This window comes from Triturus cristatus, chromosome 3_2 (genome assembly GCF_964204655.1).
Source record: "Triturus cristatus chromosome 3_2, aTriCri1.1, whole genome shotgun sequence".
NCBI lineage: Eukaryota > Metazoa > Chordata > Amphibia > Caudata > Salamandridae > Triturus > Triturus cristatus.
The window spans coordinates 751627700-751652581 of record NC_140584.1 but is presented as its reverse complement, the minus strand read 5'-3'; the positions used below and the strand labels follow the sequence as shown (position 1 = coordinate 751652581).

Sequence of the window (24882 nt, the reverse complement as noted above, 5' to 3'; positions counted from 1 at the left end):
GGCGCGCGAGTTATAGTTAGCTGAACTAACTATAACGGGGGAATTTCATTGGTTTTTTACGAGTAAAATGTCCAGCTAACTATAACATGTGTGAAACCTATGGTTTTTTCACTGAATTTCTAAGGTTTTTTAAATGCTAATTCCTAACTATAACGTGTGTGAAACCTATGGTTTTTTCACTGAATATATATATATATATATATATATATATATATATATATGTATTTTTTTGCTTAATGTCAAGATTTGTGGCCCAGATCTAAAACTGTCTTAAACCAAACTTAAAAAGGAAATTTTATTGAATTTAATGACACATTTCTAAAATGTACCGCTACTCACAAAGAGTGTCCCAGCGCTATTAGGTGTGCCCAAAGGGGAGAGAGCCGGGGATAGAAGCCAATATTCCCTACTAACCTCTAAACAAAAATGCCTTCAGTTCCCTTTTAAATTTTGTTTCTTCTGGTATCCGTCTGAGGTAATCTGGGACTTTATTCCACAGATTCGCTGCTACAACCGTGAAAGAAGCACCTCGCCTCCACTGTTTCATAAAGCACAGGGATACAATAAAACCAGCTGAGCTTGATTGCAGCAGTCTCCCTAGGCAGTAAACCGTAATGCGATCCTTTATATACCTGGGCCCCATATTGTGAAGGGCTTGATGCGTTAGGGTCATATCTTTATGCCTACTTTGCTGACTAACTGGCAGCTAGTGCAGCTTAGCTTGATATACTGAGACCGACATGCATTTCGGAATTCGGTTTAATAAAAGGACTGTCATATTCTGCATTGCCTGTAAGCGCCTGATCAGATATTCTGGGAGACCAAGATACAGGAAGATATAGGACATTAGTATAGTCCAACATGGGTAAAATCAGTGATCTAACCACTGTGATTTTGTAATCATGAGGAAGGAAATAGAGAAGCTTCCTTAACATGCGGAAGATCCAAAAACAGGATTTCATCATAGCAGACACCTTTCCTCCAAATGCAGGCTGGGTATCGAACAGTACATCAATATTTCTTGCCACCACCGACGAGGGGGTGGCGGGGAAACACTGTCCTTAAAAATTCCTTAACTTGGCAATGCCTATTGTCTTACCCCGTCATATGGACTGAGAACCCTTTGCTTACTATGCGTGATGGAGATTTTCATCTATCGTCCCAACAATTTTGGCCATCTGCCCCAAACCTGACAGATTGCAAGAGTTTTTGGGGGGGAAGAATGACGAAACTAGTCCCAGATATTAGAAGTTGTTCTAGATTGAATTGGAATTTAAAAAATGATTTTATTTTAATCTCAGTTCTGAAGCCTAGAAAAAAAATGTAAACAAACAAGCTTGTCATCATAAATTAATAAGGTGAATTTTATTCATAAAGCATACTCTTCTCCAAAGCTGAAGCATTTGTTGAAAGGTAACTGTGGGCCTGATTTTGAAGCTTTTCATCCCTAGAAAAAGGATTCAGCCAAAAAAACTCCAGCCACATCCACCCAGTCGAACCTCCTGATAATGATTCCCTATGGGTTTGATGATGTAGTGGACCAACAAAGGGAGTTAATGAAGTTCCATTAGGATGGGGGTGATGTAATCATATTTCTTCATTCACTTATTGAGACGTACAGTGTCTTGCAGGGTACCCTACCACCTTTTAATGTTTATTCCTTGCTGTCTCATTGCATCCAGTCTGACAGATCACAATCACTTGTATTTTCTCAGTAGATTTCATTTGTAACGGTATAGCAAAAAATAAAGAAATCTGTGAGGTACCCAGCATTATCACAAATTCTTTTCAATTCAATTCAATTCAAATGATCTTTATTCGGAATTAATACATCCATAAAAGTACATACAGGTTAAAACACATAAAACATATATAAAAATTTTAAAAACAAGATTTTCAATTGGGTTTGAGCAGCATAAAACGTAAAGTGCATAGTACATAGTAAGGATATACGTAGTCTTATTCAAGAATCAGATTTCCAATTAGGTTTAGCAGCATATATAGCGTAAAGTGCAAGGTGCATAATAAGGATAAACATGGTCTATTGATATATAAGGTTGTAGATTCCACCTTATCCACTTCCATAATAATCATACAGATCCAAACACACATAATTAATTCTATATACTATTCGTATCAAAAATGATAAAGTGCAATGTACATTCAGTTGCCATTATGTGTGTTCCATACTTGCCCTAGATCTTATACAGATTTTTATAAAGCAGTTTACCGTGTGTATAACCTCGTCTGTTGGCAACATTTGTAAGAATCTCAATGCCAGATTAAAGTCCCTTAAGTTATATTTACGAAAAATCGGCATTAGATATTGACGGGTATACAGCTTATAATAGCCGCAGAAGAAAAAGAAGTGCAACAAACTTTGTTTTCCCCCCTCTGGACAAGGGCAATCCAGCTCTTCTAAATTTTTATTATAGCCAAGGGGGAAGCTTAGTAAATTGACAATACTTCCTTCCCGGAACCTAAATAAAAGGCTCCGGTTCCGTCTTCCAGTTGGAATCGACAGGTATCTACAGGGCTTGTTTGGGTTATCATTGTCTGGATCAGTTAATGGCAGATATTTAATGACAACAGGTTTTACCAATTCAGATCTCCTACGTTTCTCCTTATATAAATCAAACAGTGCCCGTTTTACGCCGTTCTTATGTGAAGGGGCAATGATATTAGGGGAGCTGAACAGAAGACCATGGCCCACACTCATCAGGCTGTTGTTAACTGCGTTTAACCAGGGTATAAGGTGGAAGCTTTCATGTAATAAACAATCAGATATTATGCTGCGTGTTAAAGATGCAGCAGGATTGGACCATATTTTTATCCAGAAAAGTGCAGGCCTTGACCTAATAAAATCGGCAATATATGGCAGCCTAAGTTCATTATGAAGTTCTGTGGTTATACTGAATAAGTAGCTACCTACGTTATTATATGAAATATCTTTATTGATGTCATAACTACACCTTCACAATTGCTTTATTAACCTTCTTGCTTTCTTAAATATGCTTGAAAATGCACCATTCGCCCACCCTTTTTTCATAATTTTCTCAGGGTGGCCCCCGAGGCCTTGTAATGGCAGTCGGGCTCGCACGCGATGCGACTCTCGCCACCTGACACACACCCTGAACGTTTATGCTTCACCACTTTCAAATGTCACCCGCTGCCACTGTAAAAGGCATTGTCATTTACAACACCAGTAGCTCTAACTCTGACAAATGCGACCACTATTGCATTGCAAATGCTTGTTTACTGTAAAAAGGCTTGTAGCCCCATTGGCGAGTACAGAGTTACACGCTGACAACTCAGTAGTGCTAACTTCTTAATGGGACTACCAAATATTATTCTTCAAGGTATTAAAAGAGTCATTTAATTAAGCCTGGCTTGATGCTTAAGTCGAAGTAAATGTAACTTCTGCACAAGTTGCAACTTTAGTAAGTAGCTACTTTGTTGCCTAAAGTTTTCCAGTGACCGTTCAATGTGCTGCCAGGCGACAGCCTTCTGCCCTCCTGGGGGAAAGGTGTAAAAGAGCTACCTAGGGTTGAGCTAAGGTTTTTCAAACGAATCTGACTGGACCAAGTGCAAATAGTAAATTTATTGCATGATGAGGGGATGTATGACGTTACAACGCACACTTTTACAACGCATGCACTTACAACGCATTTTTTACAACGCATAATCCATTACAACGCATGACATTACAACGCATGACACTACAACGCATTTTTAAAAAATACCTTTACAACGCATTACCATTACAACGCATACTACCTTTACAACGCATACCATTACAACGCATAATATTAAATTACATTTAAGGTAAGTATTAGATAGTATAGGGGTAAAAATTACTATTCTAACTCCAGGGGGTGCAACAGTAGGGTAAGTGTTGGATAGTGTAGGGGTAAAAATTACTATTCTAACTCCAGGGGGTGCAACAGTAGGGTAAGTGTTGGATAGTATAGGGGTAAAAATTACTATTGTAACTCCAGGGGGTGCATCAGTAGGGTAAGTGTTGGATAGTATAGGGGTAAAAATTACTATTCTAACTCCAGGGGGTGCATCAGTAGGGTAAGTGTTGGATAGTATAGGGGTAAAAATTACTATTCTAACTCCAGGGGGTGCATCAGTAGGGTAAGTGTTGGATAGTATAGGGGTAAAAATTACTATTCTAACTCCAGGGGGTGCATCAGTAGGGTAAGTGTTGGATAGTATAGGGGTAAAAATTACTATTCTAACTCCAGGGGGTGCATCAGTAGGGTAAGTGTTGGATAGTATAGGGGTAAAAATTACTATTCTAACTCCAGGGGGTGCAACAGTAGGGTAAGTGTTGGATAGTATAGGGGTAAAAATTACTATTCTAACTCCAGGGGGTGCATCAGTAGGGTAAGTGTTGGATAGTATAAGGGTAAAAATTACTATTCTAACTCCAGGGGGTGCATCAGTAGGGTAAGTGTTGGATAGTATAGTGTAATATTATGCGTTGTAATGGTATGCGTTGTAATGGTAGTATGCGTTGTAATGGAATGCGTTGTAAAGGTAGTTTTTAAAAATGCGTTGTAGTGTCATGCGTTGTAATGTCATGCGTTGTAATGGATTATGCGTTGTAAAAAATGCGTTGTAATGGTAGTGCGTTGTAAAAGTTGCGTTGTAAAGGTTGTTCCCCATGATGAGGTCTCACAACCACACAAAATAAAAAACTACTTTCCTCACAAAACGTATATATTAAAATCAGAAATAAAAACCAATAGACAATTCATCAGTATGTTACAATAATCAGTCCATTAATGTCAACCCTAAAAAACATTAGCCAGGACGGTATATCTTACAGATATAACGGATTGCAAAAATGTAATGTTTTCTTGGACACACTAGCATGAGGCACAGTACTGCTGTGTTCCATAGGTGACATCTGAACAGCAGCATCAGTGCACAAAAAACAGGGGTAACCATGCAAAGATAGATTTTTTCTCACAAAAAGCATAGACCTAAATTGAAACAGAAATGATTTGAAATACAGAATTAAAGCAGGATTACGCAAGAGTAAAACAGCATTTGTTATGCCTAAAGTTATTCTTTTACTGTCAATCAAGGTTTTCGTGAGTTGGCATCTGCGGGTAGTATTACTGATGGGCTGGCTTCAGAAACAGATTTATTTTCATCGTTCAATCATAGCTTAAAGAGTTTTCAGAACCAGACTTCCTTGACATGACCTTGTGATTGCTTCACTATTATCAGTGATCTAATGGCTTCAAAATGCCAAGGTTATGAAGCTTTTTGCCATCCAGCCTTGTACACAGCTGCAATGTTCCTGCAAACATTCCCGAAGTAAGCACGGTTCAGAGCCTCAAAACACACAAACAACTGTTATTCTGCATATTCTGTAAAAGGGGAGCCGCACGCTCAGCGACAATAATGTACATTTTCATAGTGGTAGTGTAATTATGCCACAGGGTATTGGCCCTCATTCAGCACGCTCGTCTAAACGAGGCCGGGAAGGGCATAGTCTGACAGCGCTAGTACATGAAACCTGCTCCAAGATGTCACTGTACAGAGGCGTCCATCCAAAGCAACGCCTTAATATGTCGATCAGAGGGGATGGATACAACATGCGCGGCACGTGCTGAATAAAGTCAGATGCACTAGAAAAGAGAATTGTATTTGTTCCAAAGACTTAAGTTAACTGCAGAGTATTAAAGAAGGGTGGTGTGAGAGAGCCCGGATACCTTTATGGAAACCTTCATCCTTGATACCCTAGAGCCATGACCTGCGGTATCAGCAGCGCTGGCAAGTGCCATATACCCACACACAAACATATAAGGAACATAGAATGCACTTCCTGTCCACTGTCTCTCCACGAGGCCAAGGATAGTGCTTACAAGATTGGTAAATAGATACCATTAGGGCGCTGGGACGTTGCCCCACATCGAGTCGCATTGGGGTGCTGTAAATTAACTTAAACTTAATTTAACTTAATCGAAAAAATAATCCAATCCAATAAAAATAATCCAATGCAATTCCGGGCCGGCCGGTCACCGGGCCAAGCCTGAGGCAGTCAGGTGTGCAGTGGGGGTGGGACACGCACTGGCAGCAAGTTTGACTGACACTGACACAACAACAACATGCAGAAAGATTTTGTTTGGTTTTGGGCTGATCATTTTTCAGACCAGCCCGAACATGCGCACTAGGCTGCACATTAGGAGACCGAGGGTTGTTTCCTGCGCCAGTCCCCGGTCTCCTAATGAGCGGGGAGTATCCCCTGATCAGGCCAATCCTGACGCTGCTGGAGCAGCGTCTGAATTGGCTCATTGGGCGCCGTGCGTGGGTGGCACTAGTGTAACAAGCATGACCAATCACTGTCATGGCTTATGAAGCCTTATGAAGCCATGCAGACAGCAGACAGTGATTGGCCATTTCCTGAAGCAAGCTTAACTGTGTCACTTTGACCATGACGTCAGAGCAGATGCGGCACGCGACATCTAGAACAGCTACTTGCAAGGTCATTCTTTGGACGGACACTTGAAGAAAAACTAAATATAAAGCAATTACGACATGATTGGCCTAACCTAAAACTACTACACATTTCCCAGGACAGATGAAAAAAATACAAACCTACATTCTCAAACACCTGGTACACAAAATTTGATTGGCTTACAGAGTGCACGTCAAGAAATTCCCTGTTCTGCTTCTTCTGCATGCTGTTTAGTGTTGACTAGCCTTGGACACAACTAGGAGTAACAGACTTGAAGCATTTTTCTGACAAAATCAAGAAGCATGCACACAAAAGAATCCATATGGAAAACCTGTTGAGACTGGGAATGTTGGGAGACACGCCGATTGAGCACCACGTAAATGACGCATACCGGAAAACAATACCGAAACACAATGAAGCAGTTGATAGGAATAGCCACATACTATCAAAAATAATTGATTGCATTTGTTTCTGTGGTGCTTTCGAACTGCCATTGTAAGGCCATGATGAATCTGAAAGTTCCTCAAATCCTGGAATATTCAGGGGCCTTGTGGATTTAATAGCAAGCATAGACCATGAAATGGAAGCACATTTAGCAAGTGCTACAGTCTTTAAGGGCACCTGTAAAACGATACAAAATTAACTCCTTGAGTGTATGCTAGAAATTATGAGAAGCCATATTGTGCAAGAATTGCAAAACACAGACTTTGTGGCTATTCAGGCTGATGACACCACTAATGTGGCCACAAAAACACAGTCCGTATTAGTCTTTTGGTACCTTGACAATGACAGTAAAATTGTGGAGAGGTTCTATGGTTTCACACATTTAAGAGACTCTAGTGCAGAAACCATTACTTCAGCTATACTGTGTGAACTGAACTTGATTTTTCCAGAGCTGCCTCAAAAAAAAAAAACTTAGGGCACAAAGCTATGATGGTGCATCCGTAATTAGTGGAAGCCTTGGTGAAATACCGAAAAGAATGTGAGATCTGTACCCGAATGCTCATTATGTGCACGGTTACGGCCACCAACTTAATCTTATTATGCAACAAGCAGTATCAAAGATCTCCGAGACACAAATTTTCTTTCTCGATGTAGGAGGCATGGCAGCATTCTTCTCATGTTCCCCCAAAAGAACGGAGATTGTGGCAAAAAGGCTTCCAAGGGGACCCTTAACTCATTGGAACTTTAACATACATACAATCAACCTGATATATCAACACAGAGAGAAATGTTCTGACGCCATAGAAGCCAATGAAGACTTTGATTTTAAAAGTCAGAATGAAGCCTGTGGCATTGCTAGAACACTACAAGACAGAGAGTTTCAGTTCTTTCTGTTTTTATTTCATGAAATAATGTTTTATGTCGACATATTATACAACCAATTACAATCACGAGCCATAGATATTGTCTTTGTGCAAAGAGATACCAGTATGAGCAAAGTAAGAGATCGGGTTGACAATTTAGACAGCAAACTGCCAAAGGATTCTACTTTTTCAAACCGCAAGAAAAACATCAGCAGTTTGGTCCGAATTACAAAGGAGATATGTGACATTATAATTGTGCATGCACAAGAACATTTTTCTTTCACAAAACATTTGGTGAGTGCCGCAATATTGCAAAGTGAACACTTTGCAAAATATGATCAAACCTTCCCTGAGCAAGCTCTGAATGAGGCTGTGGAAGCTTATCCTATGCTCAAAAAAGAGGACCTGAGAACTGATTTGACTGTACTGTATGGAATGAGTGTATACCAGAAGCCCACTGGTGCCATTTCTTTGCTGGCTTTAATTCAGAAACTTAATACAGAAATAGGTACTTACAGAGACAGTGGCTTTACTAAAAATAGTCATTACCACTCCTATGACAACAGCAGAGTCGGAACAATGTTTTTCCACCTTAAACAGAATTCAGACATTCCTGAGGAACACCATGATTCAGAAAAGACTGAATGCTTTAGCAATGCTCTCTGTAGAGAGAGACCTAGTTAAAAGAATCCCAGACTTTAACGTTCAAGTTAGTGAAAAGTTTGCTGGTCTTAAAGACAGACGTGCTGATTTTATCTCCAAAAAGTGAACAATATGTTGAATGCTGCTAGTTTGCGACCTGTTTAGTTGTGTGTTAAATAAAAAACATCTGTGAGGTACTCAGAAATGCATTGTATCTCGAACTCTGTTATGAAGCTCTGTGGTTATACTGAATAAGCAGGTACCTATGTTATATGACATCTCTTTATTAATGTAATAACTACACTTTCACAATTGCTTTATTAACCTTCCTGCTTTCTCAAATTTGCTTGAAAATGCAACATTTGTCCACTCTTATTTCAAAATTTTCTCGGGGGGAGATCCTCCCCGAACCCTCATTAGGTTGTTCGTGCTCGCTCGCTATGCTTTCTCGCTACGGTGCAGTATGAGAATCATTTTACACCCTACCACTTTCAAATGTCACCAGCCACCACTGACAATACATTAAAAGACAAGTTGAGTCTGCTGTGCTTAGGGCTAATAACAGGGCCCTTCACTCCTTCAGAAGGGAGTCAGCATGCGTATATACGTGTGTACGAGTGTGAGTGTGTGTATCCGCATGCGCGCACTGTGACTGCAGGAGGCTCGCAGGCTGCCGTTAGTGAAACTTACTTCATTCTTGACTTGAAATGTAAAATGTTTCTCTAAATTCACTCGCTGAAGAATCTAGCGTCCGGAGATGCTTTCTGCTGGGGTAAGAGATATCACTCCCAGGCACCCACCAAGGCAGTGTTGCTTTTGGAAACTCGAGCAGGTGCCAAGCGAGGGTGGTGGAGGGTTACTGTAAAGAAGTCAGAAATCACAGACCCTCTCAGGGGGGTGAGGGGAAACAGATGGATGTGTGTGATGGTAGATCTATTTGTACAGGTAAATGAGCATGGAGCAGAATAATTGAATGTCAAACGCCTTTATATGCAACATATATGCTTAACAAGTTTTAACTGTCTTAATCTATGTGCATATTAATCTATGTACAGTTTCATGTCAATTGTAATAAGTGGCTCTATATTCAATGTGCTCAATGTAATGAGGGCCACTTACATATTGAGCTTAATTATAATAAATGTACTCACCATGAAGCAAAATGTGCGTCTTTCTTATTTAGCATTTGATATATTCACTTATGCTAATTGTATTAATTTACAACTTGTTTAAATCTAGTGTTCACCTAACCTGTAATGAAGCCTCAGTGCACACATTACGTTAAAAGGTGTTTTGCAATAACAGTGAACCTGGTCTTGGGTTGCTTGTGTTGAGGTTCAGAGAACAGCTGGCTTGGCAGTTCAGTCTGAAGTCTTCTCAATGGGGCAGGACCAAGAGTGATTTGCATGTGACTGGCTCTAATCTGAGGTGGCATGATGGGCAAAAGTACAATGGGTGGTAATGCTTCACCAACTGATTATCAGTGGTTAGGCTTGTTGCAAGCATCCTCCCATCACCTTTTATGTGTTTGAAAATCTCTGTACAACATTCAAGACATACATTTCTTCCTGGGCCATCTGATGACCATTGAGCATCAAAACCAGGGGCCTCATTTATGAGGAACTGGAATAGGACAGCACCAAAAGTCTTCTTGTTGCCCTGCCCCACACCTATGTGACAGGGTGGAATGCACCTTAGTTCTGAAATATGGTGCATTCCCACCCTTTCCCCCTGCACTGGCACACAATGTGCATCCTAGTGCCAATGTAGGAACCCTTGCACCTCAGTGCAAGGGTGCCTCCGTTGCAGGCAGGATTGTTTTTGTGCAGGAAGGGGCACCTGCAAAATATTTCCCCTTTCTTTTTTTTAGTTCAGAAAAAATTTTATTGAAAGAAAACGCTCAAATCTTACAAAATAAGCCAAAAATAAGAAAAAGATAACAAACAAAAGCATATATCAGGTTACGTAATGGCAATAACATAGGCTATAATATGAAACATCAAAAATTGAGAATAATTATAAGCAAAAACTGGCAATTGGTATGAAATAAGGCATTGAAAAGGGATATGAGATATACATTACAAGCACAAGAAAAGTTGAAAGAAAAAGGAGTATCTTGCTTAACAAAGAACAGGAAGTCATGGAGGTTTAGGGACTTCTTGCTGTAACGGGGATAAGGACAGAGAGGTACGAGCACTCAAGTAAAAAAAAACTGTAACTGGACTCCACAATTCTCTTCGCTTAATAGCTAAGGTTAAGGGGTAAACAAAAGTCGTGTCTAATCTGTGATTATAACAAACAGCATACCACCAGGCCTTGTAAGATAATTTGGTATAATGCTACTGCTAATAGCAAGTCGCTTATTCTAACGCTACAAGTGCAATGATCCCAGATGGGAGAAAGACTCCCTAAGAAAATGTGAGATAAAGAAAAGGAGTGAGTGGAAGAAAAAATCGCATTAATTTGAGACCAAACCTGCTTCCAGAAACTCAGAACAATGTGACAGCTGAAAAGCATGTGAAAAAGATCTGCACATGGTAAGGAGCAGGACCAACACTTGTCAGAGGCATCTGGGAAATGTTTGCTGAGGGTGAGTGGTGAAAACAATAAACTATTATAAATAAAAAATAGTGTTTGAGTAGTATTAGTAGCCCTGGAAGATCTACGAATCTTCAACCACAGCTTGTCCCATAACGCAATAGGCCAAGAGGTCGCAAGATCTTTTTCCCAGTCTTCCTCTATCATGGTTTTAATGCGGGGGGAGGACAGAGTGTGAAGAAAAGCGTATATCTTTGAAGCTTTAGAATGTTTAAGAAGTAAAGAATTCAGCGAGGATGTATCAGAGGGTGTGTGAGTTGATGAAGGAGGTATAGCAAGATGAGCATCGTATGCCTGCTGTAATGCGCGTGTCAATAACAAATATTTGGCTCGAAAAGCGAGAGGTAGATTGAAAGAAGTAGCAGCTAAAGCAAAGGAAATGGTCCGAGTATGGTGGAACAATTGACGCACCCAAATAAGGCCACGCGCTCTCCAGGATTTCCAAAAAATTGGCTTATTGTTAATTAAAATAGACCTGTTATGCCAAATAGGTTGATCAAAAAAGGATGAAACAGGTAGACAAGGAAAGATTTTGGAGGTATATTTAAGAATGGGAGTTGATAAAGACTGAGGTCTACGAGAAAACATAAGATATTCTTTGAAGGAAAAGGGAGAGATGAAAGACTTTTCTAAGGTCAAGCAGAGAGGAGAGGATAATGAGGAATCTTCAATCCAATGAGAGACTTGATGCAAAAGAAAGGATTTGTGATATAAGAAAAAGTTTGGAAAGTTCACCCCGTTCTCTCTTTTAGAGCGCATTAGCTTAAACAAAGACATACAAGATTTTTTATGCCCCCACAAAAAGGAAGATAGAATAGAGTTAATTTTCTTGAAATATTTCAAGGGGATAGCAAGTGGTATGTTGGATATTGTAAACAAAACAATGGGAGAAAGCATCATCTTGATTGTGTCCAAAACCCCACCACGACAAATAAAGAGGATGCCATTTGTTAGTGACAGTGGTTAGTTTTTGTACACAATCTTCCATACACTTAGTGATTGTACCCGAAAGAGAGGAGTGAAAATTGAGGCCCAAATATTTAATAGAATTAGGGCTCCAAGTAAAACCTGAAGCAGAAAAGTCATCCTTGAAAGTCACTTTAGTGAGTGGTAAGATTTTGCACTTATCTTTATTTAATTTATAGCCCGACACTTGAGCAAAAGAATGAACTTCGTCTAAAAATGCTGGAAGGGCGGTTTCTGGTTGGGAGATGAATAGTAAGACATCGTCAGCATAAGCTGCCATTTTAATATCAGAATTGTGAAAATTAAAACCTTGTATATTATCATTCTGACGGATTCGCAACAGGAAAGGTTCTAAAGCAAGATTAAACAGAAAAGGTGAAAGTGGGCAACCCTAGGGAAAAATAAGAAGATAAGCCACCATTTGCCGAAATTGCTGCTCTAGGACGAGAATATAGGAAGGAAATCAGGGAGGAAATTTTCGGACCAAAACCAAACCACTTCAGAGTTTTAAACAGATAAGGCCATTCAACCCGATCAAAAGCTTTTTCCGCATCCAAAGCTATGGCTGCGAGGGAATGAGAACAATGTGAAGTCTTGGAGAGAGTGTCAAAAAATAGTCTAGTATTATCCGACAACAGTCTACCTTTAACAAATCCGGACTGTTCTTTCCCTAAAAGCTCAGGTAGTAAAGACTCTAAACGCAAAGCTAATGCTTTGGAAAACATTTTATAATCAATATTTACTAGAGAAATAGGGCGATAATTTTTACAATGCTGTGGATCTTTGCCCGGTTTCGGGATAATACAGATAAGGGCATCAGAGAAGGATACAGAAGCGGAGCCAGTTTGAAGAAAGGTAGAGAGAAGCATATGTAATTTGGGGATGAGCAAATTTGAAAAACAGGAAAAGAATTCAACAGTAAAGCCGTCCGACCTTGGAGCTTTTCCATGTTTGAGCGTGTGAAGAGCCTGGAGGAGATCCCTATGTGTAAGATCGGATTCTAAAGAGGAAAGGTCCGGAGGAGTATCAAAAGGAGAAGAGATGTTTGACAAAAATTGGGAGATGGACTGTTGAGACGAAGATGCTTCGGAGGAATACAATGTTTCATAGAAATGTAAGAATTCTTGTAAGATGTCTTTGCTTTTGTGTTTCAGTAACCCGTCATGACCATAGATAGATTCAATGTTGACTTTGTTTTGTCTCACCTTTAGATAATTAGCCAACAATTTTCCAGCCTTATTCTGCCCACCATAGAACTTGGCGCTAGACTTTAAGAGAAAATTAGAGGCATTAAATGTGGAATCCTTATTAAATTGAAGTTTGGCAGAAATGAGGTCGTTTAAGCAATCTTTTGATTTAGATGTATAGTATAAGTGTTCTAATTGTTTAATTTTGGAAAGTAGAACATTGGTGGCTTGTTGGGCTTTCTTCCGCTTACAAGAAACGTAATTAATGATGAAGTCTCTGGCTGATGCTTTGAAAGCATTCCAGACTACAGGGAATGGAACTTCATCCATATGATTAAGCAAAAAGTATTCGTGGAAAAAGGATGTAAATGAAGAAACAAATTGTGCATCAAGAAGGAGAGCGTTGTTAAAACGCCATTTTTTAATGGAAGTAGGCTGTCGCAATACATCCAAAGCAATGGAAACTGGGGCATGATCCGAAATTAAGATGGAGCCGATGTCAGAAGAAATAAGGGACTGGGTAAGGTGATGTGACATAAAAAAATAATCTAGTCGAGATTGAGTTTGGTGAGGGGGTGAAAAGAAAGAGTATTCTCGCAAAGTGGGATTGCAGAGTCTCCAGGCATCAGTAAGTTTGTATTGTGCAATGAGGTGAGTGAAAGATTTTTGTGACTTATGTGGAATGTATGCGCTAGCTGAATGTCTATCCAAAAAAGGGTCAGAAACTTTGTTGCAATCACCCACAAGAATGAAGTTATCAACATAATTTTGAGTGATTGGTGGAGCTAAAGAGGTCCAGAAGGAAGCATCACCACTTGTGGGAGCATACACATTTAAAATGGAAATAGGAACATTGTCTAGATTGAAATTAACTAACACCCATCTGCCTGAAGTATCAGCAAAATGCGTTACTGACTTGATTGGAAGAGATTTTCTAAACAAAATCAAAACACCATTACGCTTACCGTCACCTGGGGAAAAATACACTTCACCCACCCAACCCCTGTTCAGCTTAGCAGATTCATCTGCCGATAGATGTGATTCCTGTATACAGGCTATATCTGCGTTGAGTTTGGTCAAATGGGAAAATACTCTCTGTCTTTTAATTGGCGAATGTAAACCTTTAACATTCCAAGAAAATATTTTCAAAGGCATAAAACAATGTTAGATAAGCATATCAAAAAACCAGTTGAGGAATAATCATGAAAAAGAAAAACATTTAAAGCATGTAGGCATATTAATAAGAGACACCAAAAATAAAAGAAGATAATTTCATAAAACACAGCAAAGTAGAAGCCAGTTACATGATGAAGAAAAAAGGGAGAAGAAAAAAGAAGAGATATACTGAAAACATAAGCAAAAAAGAAAGAAAATGAAAAGACTGGATCAAGAAGAAAATACAGAAAATATGCTGAAGAGAAACATAGCCAAAGGGGAAGTGAGGAGCTGAGGAGCATAAAGAAGAAAGAGAGAGAAATGTAAGAACAGAATAACAGAAGAAGAAGAACGAAAAACTTACATATTGTCGAGAACAAACAAAAGGAGAGGAGGATGGAGGCCACATAGAACAATGACGGGCCATAAGCTCCAAAGGGAAGGCAGGGAAGGAAGACGACCGCAACGAACTCCAAGGACATGAAGGTGGGTGACGATGTGAAGGAAGAAATCTGTGCAAAGGGGGAGATAGGATAAATGTTAAATAGTAAGAACATAGAAGATTGACGTAAAACAAGCAGCTAGGAGAACTGTAGAAGCATAACAATCATGAAAACCAACAAGGAACATAGCATAAGAGCATTAATACAAGATATGTGTGTGAAAAACAATTATTAAGAACTTGATGAAGCAGCAATGTCCAATCTGTTGGCATTATGGGAGAACAAAAAACTCTTTAGTTTCAGCGGATCATCATAAGTAGTAGTCTTGTTGTTGAAAGTCACCTTGAAAAGGCAGGGATGAAAAAGTCCATATCTCACTCCCATAGAACGCAGCTGTGGTCTAAGTGAAAGAAATTCTTTGCGCCGGTCAGCAGTGGATTTAGCATAGTCCTGTGAAAAGAAAAGCTGATTTCCAGACCAAGTAAGTCGAGGGAGAGCTTTGGCTGCAGCTAGAACTGTAAGTAAATCTGTATATTCTAGGAAGTAGAGGATAACACCTCTCGGCCTTTTAACGTGAGTAGTAGAGAACCCAGTAGGAGGAGGACCTAAACGATGAGCTCTTTGTATATTGAGATTAGTGGTATCTGGCAGCTGGAGAATCTTCGGCAAAAAGGATTTGAAAAAAGTAAGGGCATCAGACCCCTCTGAATTTTCCGCCAGGCCATAAATGCGAAGATTGTTCCTCCTATTTCTGTTTTCTAAGTTCTCAAGTTGTTTGTGGAGCGTAGAAACTTGGACGCATAGTGGATCAACTTTGGCTACAGAGGAAGTAAGAGTATCAACAGTTTGTTCTAGAAGGGTTACGCGACCATCAATATTCGACCACTTGTCGGATAACAGCTGAAGAGTAGTTTTGGTTTCCTCAAGAGTAGTTTTAGTTTCTTCAATAAAAGGGCGTAAGGCCCTAATTTCTTCCAAAAGGATATCCATTGTTACTGATGAGGTTTGTTTGGGAGGAGAAGGTGGGTCTTTTTTTAGTCTTTTGATTGAACCTTTGGTAGCGCCACTTGTTTGTGGAGCTGAAGCAGAGGAGGAACTTTTAACAGAGGGATCAGAGGAGCCATCCATCTCTAGACACTGATATCTAGAACCCGTGTGAAGGAGAGATTTGCGAGAAGTTGGAGAAGGCTTGCGTAGCTCCTTACATATTCTACCCATAAAGGAAATGACAAATGCAACTAGAATATATCAGAACAGGTAAATGAGCAATAGAAGGTTCCTAATATGGATGAAAAGCTAAATATGAGTGAGACATGACCATACACAATAATAGTGTTGAGGCATTAAGGCAAAGGTGCTGTCAGAATAGAGCTAGTGAACTAAATTGTGTACAGGTAAGTGCAGTAAAGTTGAGCGCTATAAACGAGAGTTACTACTAAATGAGCCCCATAGAGAGGTCAAGTAAAGACACAACAATTTATAGCAAAAAGGCAAAACACCCCAGCAAAAGTACATGCCATATAGCTAGTTAATGTGTGAAGTTAACAAAATCTGTAGGGTAGAGACATATGTATGAGAAAATCTGAAACTAAGTATGCAGTGTGGTGTAACATCAATCTGGTCAACATGACAAGAAAAGAAGAAAGGGTCACTTCTAGGTGCAAAAACAACAGCAGTTCTGGAGAGAAGAAACGAATAACACAATAATGAGAGCGCTATTTGAGATGATGTGAAACGAGCATTTGGTACATAAACATATTTAACCACACATAAATCGAACAGGTAATTGCATCAGTTTGAAGAAAAATGAACTGCAATAAATAGTATCAATGGCATCCAGAAGTGTGAAGGAATCCGCACTGTGGTGATACAATTGAAAAACCAAGGCAAGTTATCATGCAAATGGAGCACTAAGCGGCGTTGAGTGCAGTAATAAATCCTTCTTGCACTGCAAAACTGCTAGGAGTATGACTCCGTCAGCAGCTTCACAAGATGGCGGCCGCAATTTCAGAATTCAACACTCATGCATTTATGAAGTAAATAGAAGCTTGTGACAGAGGAGTGAAAATAACATGTGGCCCATAATTGTTTAAGTGCAGAAGGAAGTAGCTGCAAAGTAATTTTCAGTCATACTGCAGCATCGCTGTGAAGGAATAACAACAGTCATAGGTGACAGGAAATCCAAAGCGCTCGAAAAATGCGCTAGTAAAAGCCAAATCGCTTTGTGAAAGTTAAGTGGGCACAGCGTGGTGACTAGCAGGCTGGCAATCAAGAAAATATGGAAGTTAAGCCGCCAAAACCATAATTAGCTGAGGAACGCTAGGCTCGGAGCTCCGTCAGCGTTATCACAAAATGGCGGTCGTAATGCCGAGTATCGATGCATCTTACACTTGCCAAAAAAGGATTACCCACAGGCAGACTCGAGCATCCAGAATCATCCCAATAGTTCTTCACCACTTCCGAAGTCGAAGTCCATGATTATTTAGGGTGAAAACGCTGCAGGGAGTCACGTTGGGCTCTTCATTCTCCGCGCCGCCCGGGAGAGCTACAGAGGAGCTGCCATCGTCCACGGGCGCTAGCCACGCCCCCCCCCAATATTTCCCCTTTCTATGCCTGCTCTGCGGAGACATAAGGTTTTGGCACTGCCCTAGGTTTACGTAATTAAGTAAATCTAGGGCAGCGTCAAAATTCCTGGGTGAGATGTTTGAAAAACCACTGCAAAGCCCATTGAATAATTCCTTGATGCAGAGTAAGGCGAGGCAGCGACTTGCACTGCTTTGTCATACTCCATATCTATGAGGCCATGCAAAGCCATGCAGAGTGGCCTTGCGTCACCTCATAGTGATGAAATGAATGTCTTTACTATTTAGTTTGCGCATCTGTTCTCATGTTAAATTATCATTCGTGGCACCATTTTATTTTTAACCTCAATTTCTTCAAGGTTAGACCTTGCTCTACTAATGAATACACTGTTCTTATTAAAGGCATTTCTCTCCCAAATATAGAGGCATTCTCCCACTAGTCTAGCGGTAGGCATGAACAGAACGACCTTGGCATAGAGATAATTTATGTTTTATTGGCTGTATTAACTATTTAGAAACTGTATCATTTGCTCTGTCCGGCATCACCCAAACATGTTATTGGGTCAACTATATACTACCTCTTGTGTATCAGGATCCATGGGCACTCATGCGCTGTATTTTGACTCGCTTTCTCTCTTTCGTATGACGTGACCCTTATCTCACACATTGCACCCTAATGTTAGAACCGTTTCCCTTCCAATCTTTCTGGTGTATGGAGCCTCGCCCTTCTTCTTTCTTCCGCACTCGAGATTCATCGGAATAATAAGACTAATGGACCATGCGACAATTCACACGAGATGAGTGTGACCTTTTTCCCCCAATACTAGATGGAAACAATGTGATCCTATACTTCACATTCTTGACTACCGTGTCCCTTACTTAGTACCTCTTCCATTGCAACTCCTTCATTTTTAATCGTTCTGCCTAAACACATCAGGCTTATTGTATTTCTGAAACACTCATCAATCTTAATAAAACTTAGTCCGAGAATGGTGCCATACATAGTTTAACATAACCTGTTTCCAAATAAATACACCATCATGGAGGAAGTAACTCTTCCGTTGCCTCCGTGCGGAATAGCTCGCTATGTGAATTACAGACTCTGCCGTCAGACCGTGAGTCAATTTATCCGACCACGGCCGGTCCCGGAACTCTTCTTGTTCCTGGGACCACAGAGACCACATCGCTTCATTATGCAGGTAAGACTGACTCTCTTTCTTTGACGGTACCTACCTCGGAATGTCGGCATTACGCTACCCCATGCATAACTCACGGGCCTTTTCTAGGCCTGGGCAAAAATTTCGTTCCGTTCGCGGAAATTGCGATAATTTGACATTTTTGCGTTCCGCGGAGAGCGCGAAAATGTCAAAAATTCCGGTTTCCGCAGCTTGGCGATAATTTGTTTCTTGCTCGCGCTGTAAAATGATACATTCTCGCGCGCGCGCGATCGCCTTACCTGAATCCCTGCGTTCGCCGACAAGTTTTCTTGATCCGGTCGCGTTCTCCATGAGATGTTGTATTGTTTTTAGCCATTTGCGCTGTCTCGCGACAGTTCGCGCCCGCAGTGACGTCATGCGTCGCGCGATCACGTCTTTCTTCTCGCGATCATGCACCGCGAGAACAACTCAAAACAAGATGGCCGCGCCCGCAAGCAACCACATGGGTAAGTTGGCGACCCGCAACCATGCAGAAAATCTCGCGAACATGCCGGAAAAAAACTTCCGCATCTTCGCGATATTTCTGCTTGTTTGCGATAATTTTAAACATTCTCGCGATAATTTGCGAAGGTTAATTCCGCAAATTCCGCCCACCCCTAGCCTTTTCCGTAGCTCAGCGCATATCGGCGATTATAGGCGGAGCACCCGGCGACACCGCTATATGATTTCTGATACACTGTTCTATCGGATGCTGTCATATAGTGATTTGAACAACCCGGTAATTGCAATCAATACGCATCCCTTTTCGGCCTTTTAGACGCATCGTCCCGTGCCACAACCGTGCTCTACCTGATCCCGTTTTAATTATTTCCTCGCAAACTTAGCTGGCAGCGGTCATGCGATTTATATTAGCTCCCCATCTCGTCCTTGCAGCTGAAGACAGACACATCCGCCTGTCCGCTTATAACTTAGACCTTTCTTTGTCTACTCTGAGACTCATAAAGTGATAACTCCTGTGGCTCTTCCCTCCCTGTACACACATTACTGACTTTAGATCACGCGGACTTCAACACGTATCGTTCCTTACACTGCGATATTGTGTTTCGTTGTTCTAGGAGCGCGAGTACCAGTTTCGACTCTCTGGTAAGCACCAATAAGTGGCAACATAACTCCAAACATTTTCGCTACTGAACAAATTATCTATGACTTTGCTACACCCATGCATTTATATTTCTCTTGTATTATACCGTGCTTTCTCATTTAACAATTATATTATCGTCCTTTTTTGCAGTGATATCATGCTTTATTGTGACCTCTATTGAACCTGTCCAATAACTTAGGTTCCACAATTATGTGTTAAATTACGAATCAGCATGTAATACTTATATATGTATATGACGCTTCCCTTATTTGCTTTCCTTCCCACAACAATTATCACTATCATCCAGAATTGTAGTAGTACTGTGTCCTTCCCATCCAGCTCCTGTATCTGTTGCGCAGTTCTCCCCGTATATGTATGATTACAGTGAAAGATACTAAATTCTTTTGATATCACGCTGACATGAAAATTGTGGAATTATGAAATTTAAATAATTTGCTGTTGTGTTTCTAGTTTTATTTTTAAATATGTTGATATCACGCTGACATGAAAAATGTGGAAATATGAAATTGAAATAATTTGCTGTTATATTTTTAGTTTTAGTTTTAAATCTTTTTTCCCTCCCCCCTCTTTTGCACAATTCCCTACCCTTCACCTTTGTCTCTTTCCTTATCTTTCCCTTTCCCTTGTCTCCTCTATTCACTACCTTACTATAACACATCCTCATTGTCTCTCCTTTTTATTTTAACTTGTCCCTTCGCACTTTCTCTGTCACTTCACCTGATTCTATTGAACCTATAATTCAATGTTATCTTGCACCTAATCAGCCTTGAAAAAGTCCTCGGCCGATTGGCCAAACAGGAGCAACACGTGCAGGCTGCCTTTTGTTCTATGAATGGAAATATGAATAAATACATTGTGTATGAAACCCACCAATGAACTTCGGAAATTATTCTTTCTGTAAAACACTAAATTAAGAAGGCACAGCCCTCTGCCAACTTCCCTAAAATTGTACCCCGTGATGGCTTATGGGTGTGGCCATTTGTGAGGCACGTGCCAGCGCTAAGATTGGGCCCTGACAATTGTAGCAGAAAAGCCCGGTTTCCTCCAGCCATCCCAGTAACCTACAGAGATAATGTGTGCCCAGCCTCAGAATCGAAAATCATTCTACTGTAGTTCTTCGTTTTAGCTGCACCTGCTAGTAGAATACCATTATGGGCGGGACTTTCTTGGTTCAGAAATGTACATAATGTATCTTTATGTTTGCTGAAGTCAGTCCCTTTGCAGCAATCCTAGTATGCTGGTCCGACTGGACTCCGCTTGAGTGTACCTGAATAAAATATACTTGGTTTGTATTCTCTACTGTCTGACCGACTCTTCATTTGCATGGAAGGATGAGAGGTGGTCACGAGTGAACCAGGTGGCCCTATTCGGGTCACTTCCTTCAGTTGGCACCCGAATAGGGACTCCATTGGGTGGCCCATCCTCGCGCACGGATGGTTGAGGAGGTCGGGGCCAACGTCAGGTCGCACAGGCAGAACAAATATCCCTGCACGAGAGAGTCCTGAACTCGCAGCTGACCCGTCTGTCTGACCGGTCTGTGCCTCGCCCAGCAGTCATTCTGACTGGGGTCCTAAATGGCAAAACCCTTGTATCTGAACCTTTGGTCTGAAGAGTCGCAGTGGAGAATAAAATTAATTTGACCTGTGTGCACCAGGTGAGTTTGTTTTTGTTCTTTGTGGATATGATACCATTTTGGTTTATCTTTGGCATGGTCTGAGGACCAATTTTGATTTGTCTTTGGTAGGGTCTGAGGACCGATTTTGGTTTGCATTTGGTACGACCTGAGGAACGATTTGGATACAAAGTGTTTGTGAACACTTTGCCAGGCAACATAAAACATTTGGCCCACTTTTGAAAATGCCTGGAATGAGTCATTTTTTGGTTTCTTGTTGTCATTGCTGTTCTGCTTATGATAGATTGGAAGAAAGTCAGCCGGCGTCTCCAGAAGGCACTCCAAAACTTTGATATGTATGCAAAACATGGCCTTGGCCCAATTATCTTTAGTACATTACGTCACAAATATACGAGGGACAATGCCGAGTTGCAGTGACTGTTGATGGGCACCTTTGATGAACAAAAAAGTTTTTTTTACATGAGAAGTTGTTTGTGCGAAGAAGTAGGCAGTCTATGTTTGATTCCCTCAGAAGATGGCAAAAAGAGGCTAAACAGAGGCGGATGAGAGCATAGAAAGAGGCCCCGAAAAGAAGAATGCAAACATTGACTCAGAAAGCTGTAGTGCATGGTAGAGAGAAGCAGGAGAAAGGAATTGAACGTGAAGATAGGAGGTTTCGACTGAATATTGATAAATCTTATGTAGCATGGGAAGAAAATGATGCTTTTGTGGAAGAATTGCTAGATGCTGGACCCCCACCTCCGTATGCACCGCAGAGGGTATATACCGCTCTTCCCCCACAGGCCCAGCTAGCCGGTTCTTCTGTCTCTACTGTTTCTACTTCTGTTATTGTTGATCAGACTGCCTTGGCCACACCACCTCCTGTCCTTTCTTTGTCTTCGCCATCCGTGGCAGCTGCGACTGTTAGCACTCCCACAACAACGGCATGCCTTTCGCCAGCTCTTACACCCACAACCCAGTCCGCAGCGACAGTAATGCCCACTACTTTTGTTATCACTCCCACTGTGTTCCTTCATTCCTCAACATTACAGAGTGGTGAGACATCAGTACGTGGCCATGAGGATCGAGACTGGACAAAATTTAAGGAATGCCTGGGGCGAACGTTCGTTCGATCTGATATGCGAGATGCAGAGAAACAGGTAGTGGCTAACCAGGCTGCACAGTGGGCCCACAACCCCATTTATAGTGTGGAGGATGTGTGGAATGTGATGAAAGATTATGAGCCTTTTGTACAACAACATGCCCTTAAGCACGTCAGCCACTTTGATTGGACTTTGGGAGCAGTGTTCCAATGATGCAGCACCGCAGATTATCTATGATATTATCATGTATACGTTGCTGATATGGGACCTGGTCAAGTCTTTGGTAATGTCACGACGTTGGTTGCTCATCAGGGTAGGCTGATTGATTTGCATGAAGTTAACAAAATAGTGATTCCCCAGTTTTCGGTGGTTTCCGACATTACAACACTCTTGACAATGATTTCTTCTTCTGCTAAATTCTTTCTGTCATTCACTTGAAAAATTCCTTCTTCAGTATCCCCATTCATCCTGACAGCAGGTATCTGTTTGCGTTCACCCTAGCTGGTGGAAGTTTTAGATTCTGTCGCACACCTCAAGGCTATACAGAAAGTCTGAGTATTAATAATCAGGCATTGACAAGTCAGCTAGATTCCTTGTCGCTCCCCACAGGTATTGCACCAATATGTCAACAACCTGCTGCTCATCGACTCAGACACAGAACAAGGTTGCAGACATAGTATGGTTAAATTGTTACTCCATTTAGCTGACCATGATCATAAGGTACCCCTTTCCAAATTTAAGTGTTGTCCACAGGAGGTCACCTATTTAGGTGACCTACTGTGAAGGAAGGCAGGAGACTAACACCTAAGCGCATCATTGCATTGTTAAAATGACTGTCCCACAAACTCAAAAAGATGTGTGTACTTTCATACCTATCACTTCCTATTGCAGGCAGTGGATACCTGGCTATTCCCTCCTCATTAAGCCCCTGCTTGCGCTAACACTAAAGGATATGCATAACCCCTTGCCTTGGACGCCAGAGTGTCATCAGTTTTTTGAGCAATTAAAAACTGCCCTTTGCTCGGCTCCAGTGCTTGGTACCCCTAATTATGCTAAATGCTTTGTGTTGTACATCCATGAGCTGGGTGGTTGTGCGCTTTCTGTTTTAACACAAAAAATTGGGGATAAACAAAGACTGTATGCTTTTTTCTCTGCTGTGCTTGACCCTGTCGCACGAGCCCTCCCGAACTGTCTAAGAGCGGTTGCAGCTGTGGCTGTCTCAATAAGACAATAGACGGGACTTGTACTAGATACTGACCTCACAGTTATGGTACCCATGCTGTGGATCAGGCCTGGGCGTAGTTTGTGGAGTTTTGATATGCGGAACTCCGCGAAGTTACAAAAAAACTCTGCGAAGTTCCGTGAGTGGCGGAGTAGAGTGCGAACTGCAGTTTGTGCTGGTATTCCTGCTGCTTGGGTAGAAATTCTACCCGAGTAACAGCTCGCGAACTTACTGCTCATGATCGCGAGCAGGGAAAAAACTCTGCTGCACATAGCAAAGCGGAGCTTTCTGCACTCCGCGAACTCCGCAGCATGGGAAAAGGATAAAGGGATATGGATAGGATTGGCAGCAGCAGTAGTAAATGCAAATGGTAATGGGGCAAAATAAGATGTGGTCTGGAAGAATGTGGCAAAAAGAAGCGGTGGCATACTCTAGAAGCATGCACTAATATAAACAGTCAAAAAACAATGTTGCAGTTTTTTTATGTTCCTTATTCCAGTCCTCTTGTCCAATCATCCTCGATGCTCTCATGGGAATGCCTTCATTCCTCATCTTCTCACAGGAATACAATAGTCCACAGACAGCTATCTGTAAGTTTGCAACTACGTTGAATCATTTCTAAGTTTCATATGAATCTTCTTTCCATTCAGGTTTACTTTCCGAAGCATTAAACCAAATCTCCAACCTTCTAATATGGAATGTTTACTCAATTCTAACAATGATCTATGTATAAGCTGAAACTTCTATATAATGAAAGCATTTTTGCACATTACCATCCTTTGGAATTAAAACAAGTATATAAAAAGAGACCAAGTTCAGTTTAAAAGCTGCATTTCTAAATGAGGTTTTCTTCATTACTTCATTAAGCAACAATTTGAATTAAGTCACAATTTTGAATAATGTGTTAACAGTCTTCTTTGTTTAAGTACAAACATTTTGCAGATTTATACAACATTCATGCAACTATCATTTATTATGAAAAAGCATGTAGTGTAAAGGTTAACAAATAACATTTTATGGGTATCTAAACATTTCAAAGTTTTTGCATTTCTATGCACTTTAGATTTGTTGAAAGCCTACGTGTTAATTCTGCACATATATTATAAACTGTGTTATTTTCTTGATAATATTAAAACGCATCCTCAGAACTATTAAGGAGTGCTTTGCACTGAAGGAGCACCTTCTCCGCTGTTGAAATGTAAGTATATAGGTATATAATTTGCTGTAGGAAAGTGGGTTTCTGTTGCAGTAACCACCGCACTTTTTGC

General features: G+C 40.8%; 1 protein-coding gene across 1 annotated transcript in view; it reads left to right on the top strand.

Moving 5' to 3' along the window:
* LOC146858052 (uncharacterized) overlaps positions 1-24347 on the top strand; it is a 34266-nt gene extending 9919 nt beyond the window's left edge. The window contains exons 3-5 of the mRNA XM_085647094.1: positions 22150-22449; positions 24114-24204; positions 24265-24347. Coding sequence (XP_085503220.1) covers positions 22150-22449; positions 24114-24204; positions 24265-24347 — 474 coding nt within the window. The remainder of the gene's footprint in view (positions 1-22149; positions 22450-24113; positions 24205-24264) is intronic.
* The last annotated feature ends 535 nt before the right edge of the window (positions 24348-24882 follow it).